At 33.7% G+C, this 21,131-nt stretch overlaps 3 protein-coding genes across 27 annotated transcripts; 2 read left to right on the top strand and 1 right to left on the bottom strand.

Annotated features, from left to right (window-relative positions):
• The first annotated feature begins 4,458 nt into the window (after positions 1 to 4,458).
• LOC107876882 (bidirectional sugar transporter SWEET2) lies at positions 4,459 to 6,473 on the top strand. The gene is made up of 2 exons (XM_016723703.2): positions 4,459 to 6,072; positions 6,166 to 6,473. Exons 1-2 carry the CDS (start codon positions 5,934 to 5,936, stop codon positions 6,324 to 6,326), a joined length of 300 nt encoding a protein of 99 aa, XP_016579189.2. The 5' UTR covers positions 4,459 to 5,933; the 3' UTR covers positions 6,327 to 6,473.
• Positions 6,474 to 6,930: 457 nt separating this feature from the next.
• Positions 6,931 to 7,365, bottom strand: LOC107876881. Its single transcript, XM_016723702.1, has one exon. The coding sequence runs from the start codon at positions 7,363 to 7,365 to the stop codon at positions 6,931 to 6,933; it is 435 nt and encodes a 144-aa protein (XP_016579188.1).
• Positions 7,366 to 9,652: 2,287 nt separating this feature from the next.
• On the top strand, positions 9,653 to 17,434 carry LOC107878564 (protein FLX-like 1). Of its 25 annotated transcripts, none has more exons than XM_047415544.1 (7): positions 9,653 to 9,788; positions 10,990 to 11,591; positions 11,672 to 11,835; positions 12,380 to 12,480; positions 12,635 to 12,737; positions 15,920 to 15,975; positions 17,212 to 17,434. In XM_047415544.1, the coding sequence occupies exons 2-5, from the start codon at positions 10,990 to 10,992 to the stop codon at positions 12,725 to 12,727; spliced, it is 960 nt and encodes a 319-aa protein (XP_047271500.1). In that variant the 5' UTR covers positions 9,653 to 9,788; the 3' UTR covers positions 12,728 to 12,737; positions 15,920 to 15,975; positions 17,212 to 17,434. The 25 variants fall into 25 exon arrangements, with proteins under 25 accessions (XP_047271500.1, XP_047271495.1, XP_047271490.1 ...); XM_047415539.1 differs by having other exon boundaries at positions 17,209 to 17,434; XM_047415534.1 differs by having other exon boundaries at positions 12,635 to 12,774.
• Positions 17,435 to 21,131: the final 3,697 nt, after the last annotated feature.

Genomic DNA, 21,131 nt, shown 5'->3' with positions numbered 1-21,131 from the left:
ATATATAGTATTTATTTTTGTACTTGTTTTATTAAAAGAATTTGTTTTTTAGGAGATATGTCAAATCAAAAATGAATTAGTAAAGACGTACAGAGGAAAAGTAAAAAATATTTACAAATAGTTACTTCAGCCCTTTGTAAACTGCCATTGAATTTCAAAATTTGCATATATATTGGAGATTCATTTGTTGAATTTAAACTTCACAACAATGACTGTTTTTCAAAGATGAATGAAAAGTATTTGCTGGACAATATTTTTATAAATTTTAAATTAATAAGGACTCCAACATAAATACTAGTAATAATACTTGCCTCCTATTTTTTTTTGAGTTTAATTTTTGCTCATGAGAGAAATTGTTGAACTTGTAAATTATAACAACAATATATACGAGCATAGGTGGTGGCATAATGTCAAATAAACTTTCTTTGTAAAAGTCGGTGAATTTGTATATTTAAATTTTTAACTCCGCCACTGTATACTGATGTTGTCGATGTCTAATAGCAATTGTTCACTTCCAAGATTCCTGGGGCATCATCTAATCTTATTTGTCTCTTATAGTATCACATCATTTCAAAATTTTGACAAACTCCCTAATAATTATTTTCATTGGACAATCAAGATTAAATGTAATTATATTTTGCATATTTTTAAGTCAAAAGAATACCTACAATGAGCTTCTATTTTTCTAATTCTAATTTGAAATTCTATCAGGTGGATGACTATGTACAACAAATTAATCAGCCTCGGGGGCGATGACTTATAAATTAAGAGTTACATACTCATTTTGTATATGGAATAATTAATCATATTATTTCAATATAAAATAGCAGTTTGAGATTAATTAATATATACTCCTCTATTTCAAAATACTTGTCACAGATTTTCTTTTAAGAGTCAAATCATATGAACTTTGACTAATGACATGTATTTTTTCATTATATTAATATAAGAAAAATGCAATTTATATTACTTTTCACAAGTTTTTTGATATCTAAATTTTAATTTGAAATAATTCATTAATCTAATCTATTTTAGCTGCTTTTTTTTTTTCTGCTTTTTCAAAGAAAGCTTACCATTTAGGTGTCGTACTTTTGTTTAAAAGTAGGCTTTGCTGAATTAGTAATACAAGAAATTGTTTATGTGATGAGTAATAATGAAAAAGGAAAAGTGTTACTGTGTTATGAAGTTAATATTGGGATATTTCAACGAAGTATGATTATTATTTTATGTGCGATTTTATATTGTGATTAATTCTTTCTATACGCCAACCAAACGATACCTCTCCTAATATTGTGGTAAATCACTAATAAGAGATTTGTTTTGTTTACTACAAAAGATAATTACTTTCATTTTTATATACCATCAAATATTTTGGTTAAGCACTTTTAAGAGATTCTCAAAAAAAAAAAAAAAAAGACTTTTATGTTTTACTAATTCGACATTTTAAATTTGACAGTTTGAAAAAAAATTTCATAATGTATCGTATTTGAACACACTATTATTATATTTTTTTCAATTTACTGGCATGTCTACTCATTTTGGAACAAATTTAATAAAATCAAATTCCAGATAAAATGTCTGAAATTTCATATGACTAAAGTTCAAACGAAAATAAATAACGAACGCTTTCTTTTTTAATAAATTAAAGAGAAAAAGTCATATTTCCCCCCCCCTAAACTTGTCCTTCCAACTCACTTTAGCACTTATACTTAACTTCCGTTTATTTACCCCTTAACATCTTTAAAGTTTATTTATTTCACCTCTCAAAATTAAATATCACTCTCACAACGGAGAGTGGGTTACACACGCGTCATGTCAGTGCCAAATCAGTGTCAGATCATTGCCACGTAATAAATTAGAATTTAAAAAAAAAATCCCACACATACTATTTTTATATTTTTTTTTAAATCAAAAAATATTATTTATATATAGAGAGAACAAAAATGCCCCCACCCCCACGCCCACCCCTACCTATTTTCATTTAAATAATATATATTTTATATAATTATTTTTATGTATTTTTATTTTAAAAATAAAAATATACATGTACTATATATACCATTCAAGTCCCTTCCCCCCACCCCCTGCTCTTCTTTCCTTTCAGCCCCCACTCCACCTCAACCCCGTTCTTTCTCCCCTTCCTTCGCCCCCCCCCCCCCCCCCCCCCCAGCCTCACCTGCTATTCTTTCTCCCTTTTAATTAAAAGAAAGTGTTGTTTTAGGTGGTGGTGTTAATGGAAGAAAGTGAAAAATAAATAAATAAAGAAAAGTATTGTTCTTAAGTGGTGGTGTTAATGAAGGAAATAAAGAAAAGCGTTGTTCTTGAGTGGTGTTGTTAATGGAGGAAAGTGAAAAAAAATTAAAGGAAAGTGTTGTTCTTGGGTGGTGGTGTTAACGGAGGAAAGTGAAAAAAAATTAAAGGAAAGTGGTGTTCTTGGGTGGTGGCGTTAATGGAGTAAAGTGAAAAAAAAATTAAAGGAAATTGTTGTTCTTGGGTGGCGTTGTTAATGGAGGAAAGTGAAAAAAAAAATTGAGGTTGTTAATGGAGGTTTGAGTGTTGTTGATGATGATTTGAAGAAGAAAGAAGAAAAAAAGTCCATTTTTTATTTTATTTTTAATTTTATTTTTTAATTATATTTTAAATATAATATTACTGAAATTAATTTTTTCAATAAATAAACGCCCCCATTTTTTTTTTTAAAAATATCACGTCAGCTTTAGGGGTCAAACAAATACACTTTAAAGACGTTAAGGGGGTAAATAAACGAAAGTTAAGTTTAAGTGCTAAAGTGAGTTGGGAGGACAAGTTCAGTGGGAAAAATATGTCTTTTCTCTAAATTAAACTTTAACATAATTATTTGGAATTTTGGACCTGTAAAAAAGAAAATGACCGAGTAATATAAAACGGATAAAGTAGTATTTTGGGTTTATTTATTGGGTAAAACTTACATGCACCCAGTGTACACACTAAACTAATACATGTATACTATGTGTTTGAATTTAAAGTTCATGTTAATTAATCATGATTAATCAATATATATTTTACTTAATTTAATTATATAACCATAGTAAAAAATATTAGTTTGATATATACACCGGGTGCACGTAAATTTTTACCTTATTCAATAACTATAGTAAAAAATATTAGTTTGATATATACACCGGATGCACGTAAGTTTTTACCTTATTCAAGTGGAGAACAAAATTATGAGAGAGTAGACACATGTGGAGGCAAATGAAGTTTCGAGTTTCGACAACCTTTTCATCAAAAATTTTTTATCGTTATTATTATTAGTACTAACATTATGTGTTCGTGTTTAATTCTTGTGTTTCAAAAACTTTATATGATTAACCTAATTAATTTAGCTTAATCATTGCTGATTATTCACTCTTTCATTTTTTAAAAATAGCATCAACATGTGATCTCCACCAATGCAATCGTGATGAAATGATTGTGATTCCTTGATTATTAATTAGAGATTTCGATTTCGAGTTTGAATCATGTGTACACCTAAAAATGAATCCCATCTTTTTTTGCTTATATGTCGTCGTGTCTGGTCGTTTGTATTTCTTTGGAAATAGGTGCTTTAATTTATGGAGATTGTCATATACTTCATGTGAAATGTGAATGTTTCAGAGGTGACCATAATGTCAAACAAACATGGCCTATACATTAGAAATTTTTAACTCTTAACAGCACATGAATGACAAGTTTTATCAATCAAACATGATTTACAAAAATTATTTTAACAAGAGAGTGAGTATTGTATCGAAGTTAACAATTAGAAGATACAAGCAAGTTTTGTCATTCCAACAAGACAGGAGAAGAAATATTTTACTGGAGCGATGATGAGTAATGAATATAGGTAAATTCTGTCAATTCAATGACAAATGTATATGACTAAGCAGCCATAGGTATTAGTGAACAATTCATCTGCCAAACCTGAGTGTAGAAGAAAATCTGTCAATTATAACAAGTGATGTACATTGAAAGACATGTGACCAATCTGGTCCCTCTGCCCTTGAAAATGACAAATAGGACTTAAAATTTGAAAAAAAAAAATACTATGACGTTTTATATTTTTTTATTTAAAATAAACTCCTAAAATCTATGGTCCAATGGTAGGTAGATCATGTCCACAATAATTGAAATAATTATTTGTGGGAGCTAGCTTAAAAGAAAAAAAGACAGCGATAAATAGTAGTAAAAGAAAAACGTGTGCAAGTATCAATGACAAAAATACAATTTCTCTCTGTACTGCTTAACTTGGAACCACAAATGAATATTGAACATTACATGTTGTTTTTTTTCTTCTGCAAGCTAAATTATGTATGGCTGATGAATATTGTGTCTCTTTATTTTTGTCATGGTACATTCTTGACTTCTTGTACGGAGGACGTGTGGACGGTTGACAGTGTTTTGTACTTGAGCTTGCAATTGATAGGTAAGTCTTTTGTTCCAAGTGATTAAGTACAGAGTTCGATATTAGTTAACGAAGAAGCTATTTCTTATTATACTTTTCTTTGGCTATCCACTTTAACATCGCTTCTATTGCAAATTTGATATGGCAATGTAATGGTTGACAATGCAAAATGAGTAGGGACTATTCATGATTGAACTCAGAAGAACTCATGGCATGAGGTTTGTCTAGTGCGATTTGCCTCTCCACTATATTATACTTGAGTGGAGTTTATGCCAAGGGTATAATAGTGGCGCTTTGTGGTAGAATTCCTTGAATTTCAATATGTAGGCATAAAACGGATTATATAAACTTAAACAATCTTATACATAAACAATCCTATCCATAATCCTTTGTATTATTCAGGAACGTTGAACTTAATAATTTTCACATACACATAATAATAGTAATTCAATAAAGAATTACTTAGAATTGTTTCTCTCTCTTTACCTTACTTTCACAATAATTGTGATGGAGCTTATTATTTTTTGGCAGAGAGAGGACCCATAGTCAGTTCTGTTTTCACGTTCCATCAACGTGATTGGTGGATACAATCATTATACTACTAGGAGTCAGTAATTATCCTAGGTAACTTTCCATATGGATTGAGGATTTAACTTATTCAATTATTATTAAACCAATAAATAAATTAATTATGTGGGGCATAGAAATTTACACAAAAGAAAAAACAGGAAGATAATATTTTTTTGAGGAAGAAGAAGAAGGGAAGTAAGCTTTTAGAGTACAGAATTTTGATTACTGAGCCCGGAGGTGTATAAGACATAAACTTAATAGTAGTAATACCTTAGACTATAGGCAGATCGAAAAATTAAATTAAACGAGTTCAGCTCTTAAGATTCTTAATGCTCAAGTCGCTGTAACATTAAAATTATGGATTCAAATTTAATATTATTGAGATTTGAGAAGGTTTTACATAGACCGAAATGGTGCCAAACTTGCTGGTTTAAAGCAATTTTAGAAGCTCAATTTCTAGATTGAACTCTTGATGAATTGTTTTTCATGTTAAAGTCGCTTTTTGTTCAATCTCATCGGATTCATATTTTTTGCCGCACTATAAAATGAAATAAGTTGTATAGGGAAAATGAGATTGCAACGCGTTTTCCCCCCTAAATTTAGGTTTGCAAACTTATTGTTGAGGCTTTATCGCGACTCAAGAGAAAAATTTAACCATCTTAGCTTCTTGTTGCAGGGAAATTTTTGCTTTTGGATTGTTTCCGTCTCCAATGTGTCTTAAGCTTTTCATACTTCCATTCTTGAACTGCTTGATCTGTGGCCTGGTAGGCTGTTTTCAACTTGCCTTGCCTGCGTTGTACATTTTGTAATGTATGCATACAGAGGAAGAGAAAAGGGTTAATAATAATCTTCTGTTGTAGTAATATTTAAAGCAGTTGTGCACTTGTTCATAGCGTAACCTTTTAATCTGCGTGCCCATAAATATTGCTCGTAGTTCAGGATGCTCGGATGGATACTCACAGTCTTTGGCCTATTTGCAGTTATCGTACTTGTGAGCTTGCTTATACTTAATCTTTGTGCTTCCCTCACATCAATGTTTGCCTCCCCGGCCAGTACTGTTTGTCATTGCATGTCTGACCATTGACATCCATATTTCCTCTGAGCGTTTCTACCAAGTTCTTATTCTTAACGTTCGCTGATTCACTGAATAACTCATACAGTCTGGTGAGCAGGACCAGGAGTGTACTCGAATCCTTACCTTATATTCTCTCGCCTGACTCACAAAGCGTTTCTACTTGAATTTCGGGTACCAAAGGGCATAGGAACAGTTTTAGGAGCTGTACAATTGCAATTATATGCATCTTACTTGAATTCCTCTAAGAGACTCTACTGAAGGCTTTAATTTATAGTGTCTTATTCATGACGTAAAATTAAAGAAAGTAGTATCTTATGCGCGAAAAAACACCTAGGAGAAAAGGTGAATGCTCTACATCTTTAGCATTTGATTCATCAAGAAGAATCTTAGTACTAATGGTCTTTACTTGTGCATTTTGTGAACATAGATTTATCTTTCTCAAGCTGTCTTCTTTTTTCCCTTTTATTTGTGCATGATGAGAATTCCAAGCTCAAGGTGATGACGGTTTCCTGTTCATTGAACACCTTCAACTATACCACTTTCTGGAAAGTAATTATTCAGAACTTATACGCAGTGGCGTAGCCAAATGCATTATTGATAAGGGTTCGATTGAATTTCCCCCTTCAGAAAGTTATACTGCAAATCAGGTAAGCACAACTTTTTCGAACAAATATAAAATTGTTGAATGAAATTTCCTAGGTTGCTAAGTGTAAAAGTACTCGCTGTGTATGTTTGCATTTTTTCTAGTATATATGTATGCTGTCAAAGTTCGTGATGGAAAACCAACTATAAATACAAATGCTTCAGGATCGATCATAAGTAGTTGTTTCTCTGATGTGTTGCGTGATCATATTTGAACACATTATCGACTTGATGAAGTGGCGTAACCTCTCTGATCATAGAGAATCAGCCCGCTAAACTTTGGCAGCTCACACTTTTCACCCATAAGTATCGGTCTTTTCCACACAGGTGAATCTGAACTGCTACTCTGGCAACCAAAATCAGCTTCAATTAGCTGATCTCCGCTAAGCTTCTCTTTCTGGCTCCACCTCATAGAACTCGTAAGCACATCCTTCACCGGACCCAACTCTCCTCGTGGCTCTGCACAATCTACTACGCTGGTTGACTCATCAGCACGTTGTGGTTCTTGATCCTCGCTTCTCCTTCTTACATTTCTCCTTAAAACAGCGACAATGCAAGTTCCAATAACTAAGAAACAGGTGCATATTACCAGTAACGCGATAGCTCCAAGCGTCGAAATTTTCCATTTGTCTTCTAAATTCCATATTGCTTCCATGTTGTATAGCAAGTAAGTATCAGAAAATAATTGATGAAATGATTAGGAGAATGAATTATGTGCATATATTTGAAGGAAAAAAAAAAAAAAACTAGTCGTTGGGTTTGTTTGTTGTTGTATTGCAATCTCTAGGCGCCTTACTGATGTTGACTCACTTTAATTTGGTGCTTTAAATTTCTATAAGTGGGGCCTTCGTCCCATTGAATAATTGTAGTTAGCCGTTTGTTCCTATTGTTAATCTTTTCTGCTCAGACCGTTCGCTTTTACTTGACACATTTTAACTTGACACGCCTATTGAGAAAACACTTACAAGAGTACATACTTCCTTCGTCTCATTTTACTCGTTCCAAATTTTCTAATTTGATTTCTTATTTTACTTGTCATTTTTCATTACTTAAGACAAGACAAACATTTTTTTCTATTCAGCCCTTAATATTAATTGTTTTATCTCCAAGTTAAAATATAAATATCATTTAATAGAGGTACTATAATAAAGTAGTTATGTTATTAATAATTTTTCTTAATCAATATGCAATGTCAAATTAGGATGAATAAAATGGGACAAAGGGAGTAGTTATTATTGTGTTGAAACTAGTTCAGAGAATAAACAATTAATATTAAGGGTGAAATATAAAAAATAGTTGTTTTTGCTTGATATGTCGAAAATGACATGTAAAAATAAAAATTTAATTAGAAAATAAGTAGGAGAAGTATTTGTTTCTACCTATTACCAAATGATAATTGGTAACGAAATGGGAATTTAAACTGTCTTACTATCTTGATTAGTTCAAATTCGCTACTCGAAACTAATTGGAGGGATAAGTGCTAGCTCCCTGTTACGTTTTTTTTTTTTTTTTCCTTTTCAAGGTTTAAACCTGAAATCTTGTTCTACAATATTCGTGAACACGTGCACTTGTGATTCGAAGTTTGGAATTTGTAAAAATAAAATTGGTCAAAACAGATGAGAAGAACAACTTTTCGAGAGGATGAGAGCATATCTTTGTGCCTTGTAATTCATATAATGGGATAGGTTGCTTTTATAGGCAATTTGTTGGAGCTGTTATTAAAAAAATTTGATCGGTTAAAGAATATATTCAAGGAGATGCGATTATGAAATTTATTTTGGAATCGTTACAAGGTGTTGAAATGGTACTTAAATGTCCCACACGTCCTTACGAGTCAAGTTGAGCCAAATGAATGACAACAAAACGCCTGTGTGATCATCAAATTTTAGCTTAACAAGTATTGATGAAACTCTGCTATTCCGCAAGGAATATTTTTGAGAAATAAAGTGCACAAAAAAAATAGTTTCCATTTTATGTAATTTACGATTTCTAATCTTTAAAATATAAAATAAAAAAGTAGGAAGATCCATAAAAAATTCTTTTCGATTGCATTTTCAACAAAATTGATGCTTAAAGGCTCAAAGAGAGCACAAAAATGTCATAGATTGATACAACAAATATGTATCTGGATGTGGTTTTTTCCTTGAAGGGAAGCCTTGAAATAACTGATAAAGTTATTGTCATGTGACCAGAAAGTCATGGGTTCAAACCTTGGAAACAACCTCTGACAGAAATATAAGGTCAAGCTGCGTATGATACACTCTTGTGGTGGGATCCTTCCCCGAATATCGTGCATAGCAATAGCTTTAGTGCACCGAGCTGTTCTTTTATGTTGTTTTTTCTTAAGCCATCATAGGCTCTTTAGATTGTACTTTTATTTGTTTGTTATGACAATCTTTCACATATTATTACCAAGAAAAAAAAATGAATAATATTGATAAAATTTTATTTATTTCATCACGATCTTTCATAATTAATTAAATTGAATTCATAATAATATTCCCCAACAACTCTTTTTATTTATTGTCTTTTTAATGACTTCTTAGCTCATGTACATTCATTTTAAAATTTTGCAATTGGTATAGAAGTTTAAAGTTTTGATTTGAAATTAGCATTTATTTATGATATTTAAATAAAATATTAATTATTAAAAAATTGATTAACAAATATTTCCTTTCTACTATCCCCGACTGTGAATTATTTTTTCTTTTAATGATTATATTGTTTGGATCAATTTTCACGGATTTTACACAATACTTCAACAACAATAAATATCAGACAATTCTATCTTGAATTGATTTTATTTTGATAAAATATAAGTTTATAATGATCAAAAGACTTGACAACAAACATACATTTGTTAACAAAATTTTTAAAATATACTTTGAAAATCTATGGTTAAACGGGTAAGTTAAATAATAAATAAATTACATTTACAAACTTTTGGGGCCAAACTATATGCAAAAATATAACCAAAACCCATCAAAAGAAAAAATATAAAACAAGGGGCTGTTTGTTCTTTTTCATAAACACATGTAAAGAAGGGAGGGCTTTTACTATTTTGTTCGTCGGCTACAGGTGACCAACACTTCACTTCTCCTGGATTTTCCAATTTTTTTTTTTTTAAGGTTGGTCTTTCAATCTTCTTAATTATTAGCTAAATCTATTTGTTTTGTTTACTTTTCTATTTATTTTTTTTCAATTTTTTGTTTATTTTTTTCGCTCTTTTTAGGGTTCAGTTTGTTTAATTTCATGTAATCTGTATCTAGATGTATTCATTTGTTTGTGAATTAAAGAGATAAGCTGTTCTTGAGCCGTTTATATTTGTTTGAATTATTCTTGATTAGATTGAACTATCAAGCTTCAATTTTTATGTACTTTTTGTTGAGGTACTTGCTTTTGTTTGACAAAAGAAAATGGACCCAAGGGTGTGGTTTAGTGGTTAATGAAGTGGGTTGAGAATGGAAGGTCTCAGGTTCGAATTCCAACAGAGGCAAAACACACTAGGGGATTGATTCTTCCTATCTGTCCTAGCCTTGGTGGACAGAGTTACGTGGTATGTTTTGTTGGTGGGAGGTGGGAGGTACCCCGTGGATTTAGTTGAAGTGCACGAAAGCTGGCCCGTGTGCCACGGTTATTAAAAAAGAAAATCTCTATTGATGCTTGCTCGGTCACTATTGATTTTAAGATCAGGTTTTGGAGTGGGGAATGGAACTCATTTACTGTGACTAACACCCCCTTATTCATCATAGTTTTTGTAACCTATGCTGTTCGGACTCTTCAACAATGTCAATGGTTGCATGTTGGATTATCCAAAGCTAGTATTGGAGAATCCGACGTGGGTGCGGCATGTTTTTGGAGAATCTGACACTGGTGCGGCATTGAAAGTGAACAGTCCATGCAACTTTGTTTGTAATAATAATAAACCCAGTGTGTTCCCACTAGTGGGGTTTGGGGAGGGTGGAGTGTACACAGACCTTATCCTTACCTTTGGAAGGCAGAGATGTTGTTTCCGTCTTTCCGACTGACCTTTGGCTGAGCAAAAAGTGAAAATGTGGCAATAGCAACAAATGGAAACAACAGCAAGGTAATGAGATACTGAAACAACAAGTAGTGATAGAAATCTAACATTAAGGGGAAGAAGCGAATAATACTAAAACTCTGGGAAGGGGAACATTAAATGCCTGACTACTACTGAATTTGTTTTTCTTGCTATCTTTGGTAGAGAACTGGTGTTTTCTTCTAACAAATATATTTGATCTCCTTATAAGCAAAGAAGATGGCTGGTCGAAACCGTGGGCATCCTATTCCAATGAAAGGTGGTCCTCATGGTGGACTTCCTCCGCCGGTTCATGAACCCCCATTTTCCATGGGTCGTGTTCCAGTGCCTCATCCGGCATTGCTTGAAGAAATAAGAGAATCGCAGTTTGCAATGGGCCACAGACCGATGCCTCCACACCCCGCTGTTCTTGAAGAACACCTGGCTTCTCAGCATGACGAGATTCAGGGACTATTAGTTGATAACCAGCGGTTGGCTGCAACTCATGTAGCCTTGAAACAAGAAGTAGAAGCTGCTCAATACGAACTTCAGCGAACTGATCATTATGCCCGTTCTTTGCGTATGGAAACTGATGTGCAAATGAGAGAACTTTATGAGAAGTCTGCTAAGATGGAAATGGATCTCCAAGTAGCTGATGGTATGAGGTCAGAGCTTATGCGAGTGCGCTCAGATATTAAGGAGTTTACTGCTGCCAGGCAAGAGCTTACTGTTGAGGTCCAAAGAATGACACAGGATTTGACCAGAATGACTGCAGATCTACATCAGACTCCAGCAATAAAAGCTGAAATTGAAGGTCTAAAACAAGAGCTGCAGCGAGCAAGGTATTTTTTTTCCAGAGTGAATCTGCTCTATGTGGAACATTTTCAAATTGATAGTTTCTTACTGCACTCTTGGCTTACAGGGCAGCTATTGAGAATGAAAAGAAAGGATATGCAGAAAACTATGAACATGGTCAGGTTATGGAGAAAAATTTACTAACAATGGCTCGAGAGCTTGAAAAACTTCGAGCTGAGGTTGCTAATGCAGAAAAAAGAGCTCGAGCAGCAGCAGCTGTTGGGAATCCAGGTACTTTTCCCTATCCAAGTTCAGAAAACTATAAAATGCAGATATGGAAAAGCACGTTCAAGGGTCCATCTTGTGATGAGGACAAATTTTCCTCGCTGTTGTGTTTCTCAACGGAATTTTCTTCTTTACACACAATGAAAAATGGGGCCTGGAGAGCACTTTTAAGCATGATTGGATAGTGATGTTGTTTTAATGTATTAAGCTAGCTATTATGGTTCATGCCATTACCTGGTTGTCATTTGATTTATTGCTTCCTATCAGAATTCAGGGGTTTTTCTGGTCGTGTATACATTTAGTGGGTAATATAATTAACAAATTTTTTAATTATTAAATGGGGACCAACTGGAGCAATCAACCGTTCAAATCCCTGACAGGCTCAGTAGGATATGATTGCTCCAGTTGGTCCCCATTTAATAATTTTTTGTGTACAGACAGAGAGACACACGCAATCTTTCACAGTTGCTGCGTTAATATTTCTCAAGTTCATTGGACATAGAATATTAGTACTGTAACAGTTTCATGAAGTTCATCTTTACCTGCACAGGTTCAGGGTACAATGCAAATTATGGGAATACGGAATCTGGTTATCCAGGGAATTATTATCCTGCTAGTTACGGAGTGAATCCTATGAACCCTGCTCATCCTGTAAGTTATTCTCTGTGGTGGTCTTGGCATTTGATGGGATTATAATGTGAAGAAGGCAATCAACACTTTGCTCTTGTTCATTTAGATGAAATGTGAAACATTTTTTCCTTTTAGTGTTTTATTTTCTAAGTTTAGTTGTTCTTTTATATTTTAGGTGCAGGGTGGTACTGAAGGTTATTCTCAATATGGTCATGGACCTGGTGCTTGGAGTGGTTATGATTTGCAACGAGCTCAAGGACCCAGATAAACTATTTCATGTAGGCTGTCACATGGCGTTGTGCTTGCTACTTTCCGGTACTTTGAAATGGATCTTGGAATTAGATTTGAAGTGTTACGCTGAATGGTCTCTTTGAGAAATAGTTTTTGTATTGAGATTGTTATTTAATGTTGTGACTGTCTTGCTTCTTGTGATAAAGTTTTTAGCTGCCTGCTGGCTTTTTTGTTAATGTCTGTTGTATCTAATCTACAATAGTTGTCTGCAATTTCTGTAATTGTATCTATGCAGTCGCTTGAACCTTAGTCTCGTATCCACTTATAAAGAAAAGTAAATTTACCTCTCTTAATGACCTTGCACTATTTGAATGAATCCTTAATAGCATAAATGCTCTTTTTGGGCCTGTAATGTTTAAATACTCTGTATTTATAGATTATCAAACATTAGATGCTCTCTAATATACTTTAGTATTTATATTTCTTCTAATATATTAAGGCCTCACTTGTGCACTTAAAGAAGGTCTTAATTTAATCATTCAGATCTTAGTTATTAAGTTTGTTTTTCTTAGGTCTGAATCTCAACCATTCAAATCTTGACCACTAAGTGAGTTTTATTTTATGTTACAACCCCTTAATGAGTTTGAATTGGTTTGAGTATCTGTAACAATGTTTTAGCATCATTAAGATGTCTATTCAAAAGTTTTTTATAAAGGTGACAGTTCACCAATTCTATTCATTCACCACCACTGTTCACTATTATCATTAATCATGATCATCGCCTCCCACCATTATCAACTACCACCACCACCACAACTACCATCTTCAACCACAACCATCACCGCTTCCAAGCACTACAATCAGCGTCACCACCACTAGCCACCATTTACAACAATACTACCAACCACCATTACCACAACAATAGACCACCACCACCCACTACTCACAACTATCATTCTCAGTCACAACCGCTAGCGTTGTCAATCATTACAACTATTTCCATCACTAGCCACCTTTTACAATCACCACCACCAATCATCTTTACCATAACAACCTCCGTCACTACCGGCAATCACCACGATTAGTCATCACTATATATCGCCAACCATTGACATCATTCACCATCTCAATTATAAGCTATCATTATCTTCCACCACAACTATCCGCCGCCACCACCAACTACCACCATCAACCACTACTTGCCACCATCACCACTAGCTAACTGCTACCCACCAACATTAGCCAACATCGTTTCCATTGACATCCACAACTACAGCCACCACCACCAACTGCCATATAATTTTTTGAATGTATTAGGTTTGATGTAGTATTAGATTTATTTAGTATTTTAGTTTTTTATTAACTTTATATTTAATAATTTTTTATATAAGGATGAATTTTATACATTCAGAAGTTGAAAAAAGAGGCTTAACTAGTTAGTGTTTGTTTGTATGTGTGTGTAAAGCTAGTAGGATATGATTGACATTAAAAGATCGCAAACTATACTGTCTCTCTGCCAAAAGGATGTTGATTTATTTATATATGTACATGTCATAATTAGATGTGGTAAATTAGTTTAGCTGTTATGGTAGACACATTTTTTTAGAGCTAGGTCAGTAGCTTATTGCAGCTTCCGTGCGCCTTTTTACCTTTACCATCTCATCATCTTATTAACTTTTCTACTTTTACCATCTTATCTTATAAAATCTGAATGACTTTAGACTTAAATGGTCATTGAAGTATTTGGGGCTTAAAGTCTCTTTGCAAATATGTCAACAAGCACTTATTCTTGTACTCTGTTGATGTATCAAAGTTGACTAGGTACAGAGTTCCACTCTACTATGCTTTGTGCCGAAAATAACTTTGATCAAAGTGTGGCATATGGTAACTTTGTAGCAGTGTCTGTTGTGATCCATTTTCATTCCCTTATTTTGCTGGAAGGAGTTGCAATTTCTGTATAAACCTGCTCTGGTGGATGGACGAATGAGATTTAAGATAATTCACTAACCCAAGATGAGGTTTTAAGTTAGCCAGGAGCTCTTCCAAGCAGTGTTCTGGAATGTGAGCGCATCATCGCATTATGCGGTGATGCAATGCGAGGCTTTCCTGCTGCGAGTAACTGATGCGAGGCTTTTTAACAAATGCGGGCGCGTAACCCTGTGATGCGAGATGCGAGTCGATGTGCTCACATTATGTTGATTTTATTTTTAGGGTCATTTTTATATTAAAAAAAAAAAAAGAGTCAGGTCAATTTAAAGTTAAAAAAGAGTCAGAGCACTGTTGCCTTCACTTCTGCGAAATTTTAAGGTTAGCTCTGAAGAGAGTCGCGACTTCACTGCTGCGACCTCTTCTCCTCTTCACCGAGATTTGATGGTAATTTTTCTTCCTTCGTCTTTCTTCTTCCTTCTTCTTTCTTCTCTGCTTTGCTGTGTTTCACTGCGGCGACTTCACTGCTTTTTTCTTCTGCTGCTTCTTCTTTTTTCAATTCTGCGATCAGTTACTGTTCTGCTCTATTTTCTCTCTCTATTTTTCGTTTTCCTTTTCTCTGTTTTTTTACTTATGTTTCTCACTTCTTTTTTCTCTAATTTCGGTGATCAAACTTGTGATTTTGGTGTTTCGTTTACTTTTGCTTATATATATTTTATCTTCTGCTGCTTCTTCTTTTTTCAATTCTGCGATCAGTTACTGCTTTGCTGTATTTTCTTTCTCTATTTTTCTTTTTCCTTTTCTCTGTTTTTTTACTTATGTTTCTCACTTGTTTTTTCTCTAATTTCGGTGATCAAACTTGTGATTTTGGTGTTTCGTTTAAACTTTTGCTTTTATATATTTATCTTTGTTGTTGTCTATATTGTTGTTGTGGTCTTTTCAGTTATGACTTACTGCTTGGATGCTATTTGGTCTTTATTCTTTTAAATTGCGCTTCAGTTCAATGATGCGGTTGCATCGTTTCATGCATCGTTTCACGCATCGCATAATGCCTGATGCGGAGCCTTGTCGCTTTTTTCCGCATCACGCTTCCATGAACACTGCTTCCAAGTTCCATGTATGAAGCTTAAATTGGGGCAAGGGTGAATTTTTGAAGTGGTTTTATTGTTGATCTCATGATCTGATCTGCTAGCAATGTACTCTTTTTTAGGTTTCCAAAGGTGTCTTTGATTCGCGTAATGAAATATTCTACTTTTATGACCTAGGAATTGTAATATATTCTAATACTCTTCTTTATCTCCAGGTTATAATCAGTGTCTAAATGAGTTCATTGATGACACATGAGTATGAGATTTTCGGGTCAGTAATTACTTCACATAATCATAATGAGCACTTTTATGAGATGACTTCTTGATTATTAGTAATTTGACAACATTCTAAGACTAGTTTTCCCTTGCCTCTACTTTTGTAATTTGCTTTTGATTCTCTATGGCCTTTAATATAACAAGAAAAAGAAAAAAATTGCAATACGTACACCCTATTTATTAAGATAACATGTTTCAATTGATGCGTAATTGTGAGTTTTGGTTGTCTTGGACTTCACATAATGGTTTCCTCATGGAAAAATTTGACAGCCAATGTGGGAAAGAGATCCATGTAAGAGGGGAAATCATTTTTGCCTTTTTGAGTAGCCCTGATCCATAAAACGATCAACTAACGTGTAAATGCTGTTTCTACTTTACTCTTTACGACAAATGGCCTAAACTAAACACCATTCTGGATGCCAGATCCCCCACCCTGATCATTATGAGCTAGTGAGTCAGTGGCCTTTTCATTCAACCTAACTTTGGAAGATAACTTTAAGAAAATATTTTCTGTTGTATATACTTCCCATAAAAGTAGCTAAACGTATTAAACCGTACTTATTAGGTCCTCAGTTGCAAAACTGTAGATTGGAAAAATTGGTCGAACCGCCAAGTTGTTTCATCAATATTGTAGCAGTCATTTTTCTTGCATTAAAACAACACCTAAACTTCTATCCCAAACCGGCTTGAGTCGGCTGCTTGAACTCTGTATGTCTATTTTGTTATATTTGAGCCTGTTCATTCCTATTGTCAATGATTTATCTTTCAAGACAATAATTAGAGATTTTGTCACACCAGGGGTTTCCCAAAGTCTCATACTTTTATGCCTATTGACATGCAAATCTCAAAATAAACTAAAAAAATTGCCTGACAAACACCGGATGTAATGGATGCGTACTAACACTATTTTGAGTTAATGCTAGCTAAGTTCTGTTGGTCATATAGTTTTCTGTGCATCGATTCTTATATATTGTAGAAAAAGTTACTCTCCAATATTACTTTTTTTCTTTAGATATGATTATAAATGTTCCTCTTCTTTTGATTACGACTTCTTTTAAATCAAGTTTGTCATATTTCTCCTTTCTGAATGACCTAATATCTGGCTCTTAGATCTACAACAGTTTTTGAGATAACTCGAACTGGTATATGCATAAAGTCTAGGTGCCTAATTATGGAGAGTTGTTTGTTTTCCATGTTATCTAAAGAAAGTTTTATTTGTTGTATGCAGCAGGTAGAATCCAGGGGCTAAAGTCTGGCGGCAACTGATTTATGAGTTGCTATTTTGCAAACTTGTGCTAGCCAGTGTAGCAGTTATTAGCAATGTGGGTTTTAAATTGTGTATTGTGATGTTATTTTGTGGCTCCTCCTTTCAGCTGTACTCCCTTTTGTCACAAATTGAATTGTGCTACCTAGACTTTGGCAATCAATCAAAAATAGTGAAATGGTGTTAGATACGATTATCTCTTCGCTATTCCGATGTAACCGCGGACTATGGGAAAAGATTGTTACTAGAACCAAGTTCTAATGATTTCTTGCAACTCGTAAGGGTGGCTGAGTTAGTGCAGCAGAGAATATCCCACAAGGAAGGAGGTCGGGGATCGATCTCCCCCACCACCTCAGTTGAACTTGTCGTAGTTAGTCTGTTTAGTATTGTATTCTTCCAATGCCTTTTCAGTTGAGTATGTTGCACCCAGTTTGCTTTTTGTGTGATTTGCAAGCTATTGCACAAGAGCGTGTTTATCCCGTGCTCACCTGAATTGTGGCAGCTGCGGTGCAGATTTTCGCAAAGAAACTTGCAACTACACTCAAAAGTTACAATAGGATAAGAACATAGTGTGAAATTGAGCAATCTTTTTACTACATTCAACCGGTATTTCTACATCTCACTGTTAATCTTTTACCTTTGATCTACGATACTTGTTTGTTGTACTAAAAATAAATATAAATGTTTACTGTACTAAAAATAAATATAAAATTAGAGGCGAATTAAGATTTTAAATTTATGGATTCTCAATAAAATAAAGTAATATTTAATAATATTTTTTTTTTAAAAAAAAAAGACAACAACCGGCAGGGATCAATCCCGTGGTCATAGGACTAAGCACTTCAAGAATTCATTTCACTCCATCAAGCCAATGCTTATTTTTGTTTATGGGTTCTCATCTATAATAATAGATATCTTATTGACTTATTCTATTTTTTAATTCGTTTACTAGATCTATGATAGCAGGTGGGAGTTTCCGAGAACCCCCACCCAACACTGTAAACAATACTTGTCCACCTTGAAAAATCAATCGATAATTTATCCTTCTCTAAAAATACTCTTTATCCATTTATTGGCCTAAAAATATCACCAATTTATTTATTTTTGTCCCAAAACTACCTTTCTAACTAGTACATTTTTCCTACTTTGAAAAAATCACATGACTTATTATACTTTATCCGTTCATTTTTCCTATTTTGAAAAAATCACGTCACTTATTATACTTTATCCGTTCGATTCTACTCATCGTTTTTGGATATGATACACTCATTAAGAAAACAATGATTGTACAGTGACTTTACCATATCCCCTATTAATGGTTTGGAGAATAAGTGGGCGTTTGACTATGAAAACTAGAATTTTTGAAGTTGAAGTTAGAGTTTGAGTTGAAGTTGAAGTCAAAATTGAAGTTAGAGTTGCGTTTCTCTTGAATATAATTGGAGTTATTTTTGAATTTTTGTTACAAAAGAAAGGTGAAAAAAGTGAAAATAACTTTTTCTTGTTTTTTCACTTTTTCAAAACAACTCCAAATTGTACTTGAAATTCTAATGGCCAAACATCAACTTGAAGTTATATTTGACATAAAGTGAAAAGTTTTTTTGAAAATTTGAGAAAAATCTCATAGGCAAACGGGGCCCAAGTAATTAATACGAAAGATAAAATATGATATTTTTTTTGGCTAAACAACATATATACCGCAAAAGTGAAACTATTTACATAATTTTCCATTGAGGTTTTCTCTCTCTCTTGTATCCAAAATATTGTCATACATTCGGTTGATTGTTATACATTCGCTGAATGTATGATAAATCTGATTTACCTAAAATTAAGGGATAAGGAATCACTAAATGTATCCCTATTCCTTAAATTACGTTATTTAATTACCTGATGTTAATTATTGTATGAGTTAAAATAGTAACTGAAATTTGAATTTCAAAAACAAAATCTTAAACATTACATTTAATTGTCTTCTTTTCTGATTTACTTTTCTGTGTAAAAATTTTTTTACTCGTACGTTCTTGTGAGAAAAAATATGAACATCCCAATATTGTTGCGTCATTCAGGTGTATGGGAGACAGAAATAAGTTTTAAAGCATACAAAAGTGATGTTATTGTTGTTTCTGAAAGTATTAACTTTGCGAAATTGGTTGCGACAATCACGATGGAATTGGGTATTGATGATGTTCGAAAAAAATTGAAGTAAAATATATTGTTGATGGTAATTCTTCACCAATTATCATAAGAAATGATAATGGAGTCAAGGTTTATATTGAGTTGAAGAAACAATGTCCTGGGCTTATAAGTTTTCCACTATGTATAACTGTAACGGCCCGATTTTCTGAACCGAAATGCTACACGGTGCTCATGACCCCGAAGGACCACAAGCTAACTCATGACTGATATCTGTACCTGTAAACTGCATAATATCTTATAAAATATGTGGAAACATGAACTGTAAGGCCATAAGGTTCAATACTAATATATATCTGAAAAACATGGTATAACAATACCAAAAAGAAACATAAATACTGAAGTCTGAACATCTAATCTGACATCTAGTCTGAAAGCCTCTAACTGAACTGAATAAGGAGTTGAAGGAACATGTCTCCAACTAACTCCATGAACTGAAAAACTAATCTGAAATACTGTAATAAAGTAATAATAATATTGTCCTCGAATGAAGAGGAGCACTGACTGCTGAAATCTGCAATGCTACTGCTGCTCTAAAACTCGTGCCTCTGTACCTATGGTGTCAAATAAAACACCATAGCGCGAATGCATCAGTACGACTGAATGTACTGAGTATACGAGTGAGGTAGGCTAAATGCAAAGGGTTTTATATGCATGAACAATGCTGATTGATATGAACGTGAGAATACATACATACACACATACATACATACATACATACATACATACATACATACATACATACGTAACTGCAACTAAACTCATGGTGATACTGACTACTAAGTCTGAATACTGACAACATGAGTTTACTGATGCTGAGATACTGAATGACTGAGTTGACTGATATTGAGATACTGAATGACTGAGTTTACTGATATTGAAATGTAATTCACTAATAAGTGAGGAACTGATACTGTATTACTAAATACTGCGAGACTGATACTATATTACTGATAAATGAATGATTGTTTCTGATAGTTCTGATTATGAAGAACTGATTTGATTAACCGTATATAACAGTCTTGAAACTGAGCTCGTGATAACATAATTACTGAGTATGAATACTGATGACATGTATTTACTGATAACATATCATGAATGATAACTGAATTCTGATAACTGATATATCTGATAATATGAGTTCTGATAACTGATAGCATGAATAACTATATCTGACAGTCCTAAATCTGATGGAACTAGCTGAGTTCCGTACTGTATCTGAGTTGACTGTACTAACAGTCCTGATATCCTGAAGAACTATCTGAGTTCTTTTACTGAGACTGAAACTGAAACTGTGGGAAATAGTTATCTAACCGACATGCCTCAAATACGCTATAATAGCTAAGTTGGGGTCCAATCTCTGCCCTGATTGGAAGGGTGTCAATACCGCGCCACTGGTAAGGACAAGCAGTGAGTGACCCTCATCTGGCAGGTACTCTAATGAGAACAGTGGGAACCCTCATCTGACAGGTTAAGCCACCTCATCTACCCTCAACTGACAGGTATTGATGTCTCAACCTATGCTGGCTACATAGTTTTGGAACACAAGGACTGCTTCTAAGAATCACTCCCTCTACTGGCAGGTGAGTTCCCATCCTTGGGTTCGCTCGGTGCTGAATCCTACTCCCAATTGAATGACACTGAACTGACTATACTGAACTGATTTCCTAGTTCATATTAGAATTAACTAGACTGTT

The sequence above is a fragment of the Capsicum annuum genome, chromosome 7 (assembly GCF_002878395.1).
Source record: "Capsicum annuum cultivar UCD-10X-F1 chromosome 7, UCD10Xv1.1, whole genome shotgun sequence".
Classification (NCBI taxonomy): domain Eukaryota; kingdom Viridiplantae; phylum Streptophyta; class Magnoliopsida; order Solanales; family Solanaceae; genus Capsicum; species Capsicum annuum.
Note: the sequence above shows the minus strand (reverse complement) of the source record. Positions and strands in the feature narration are given on the sequence as shown.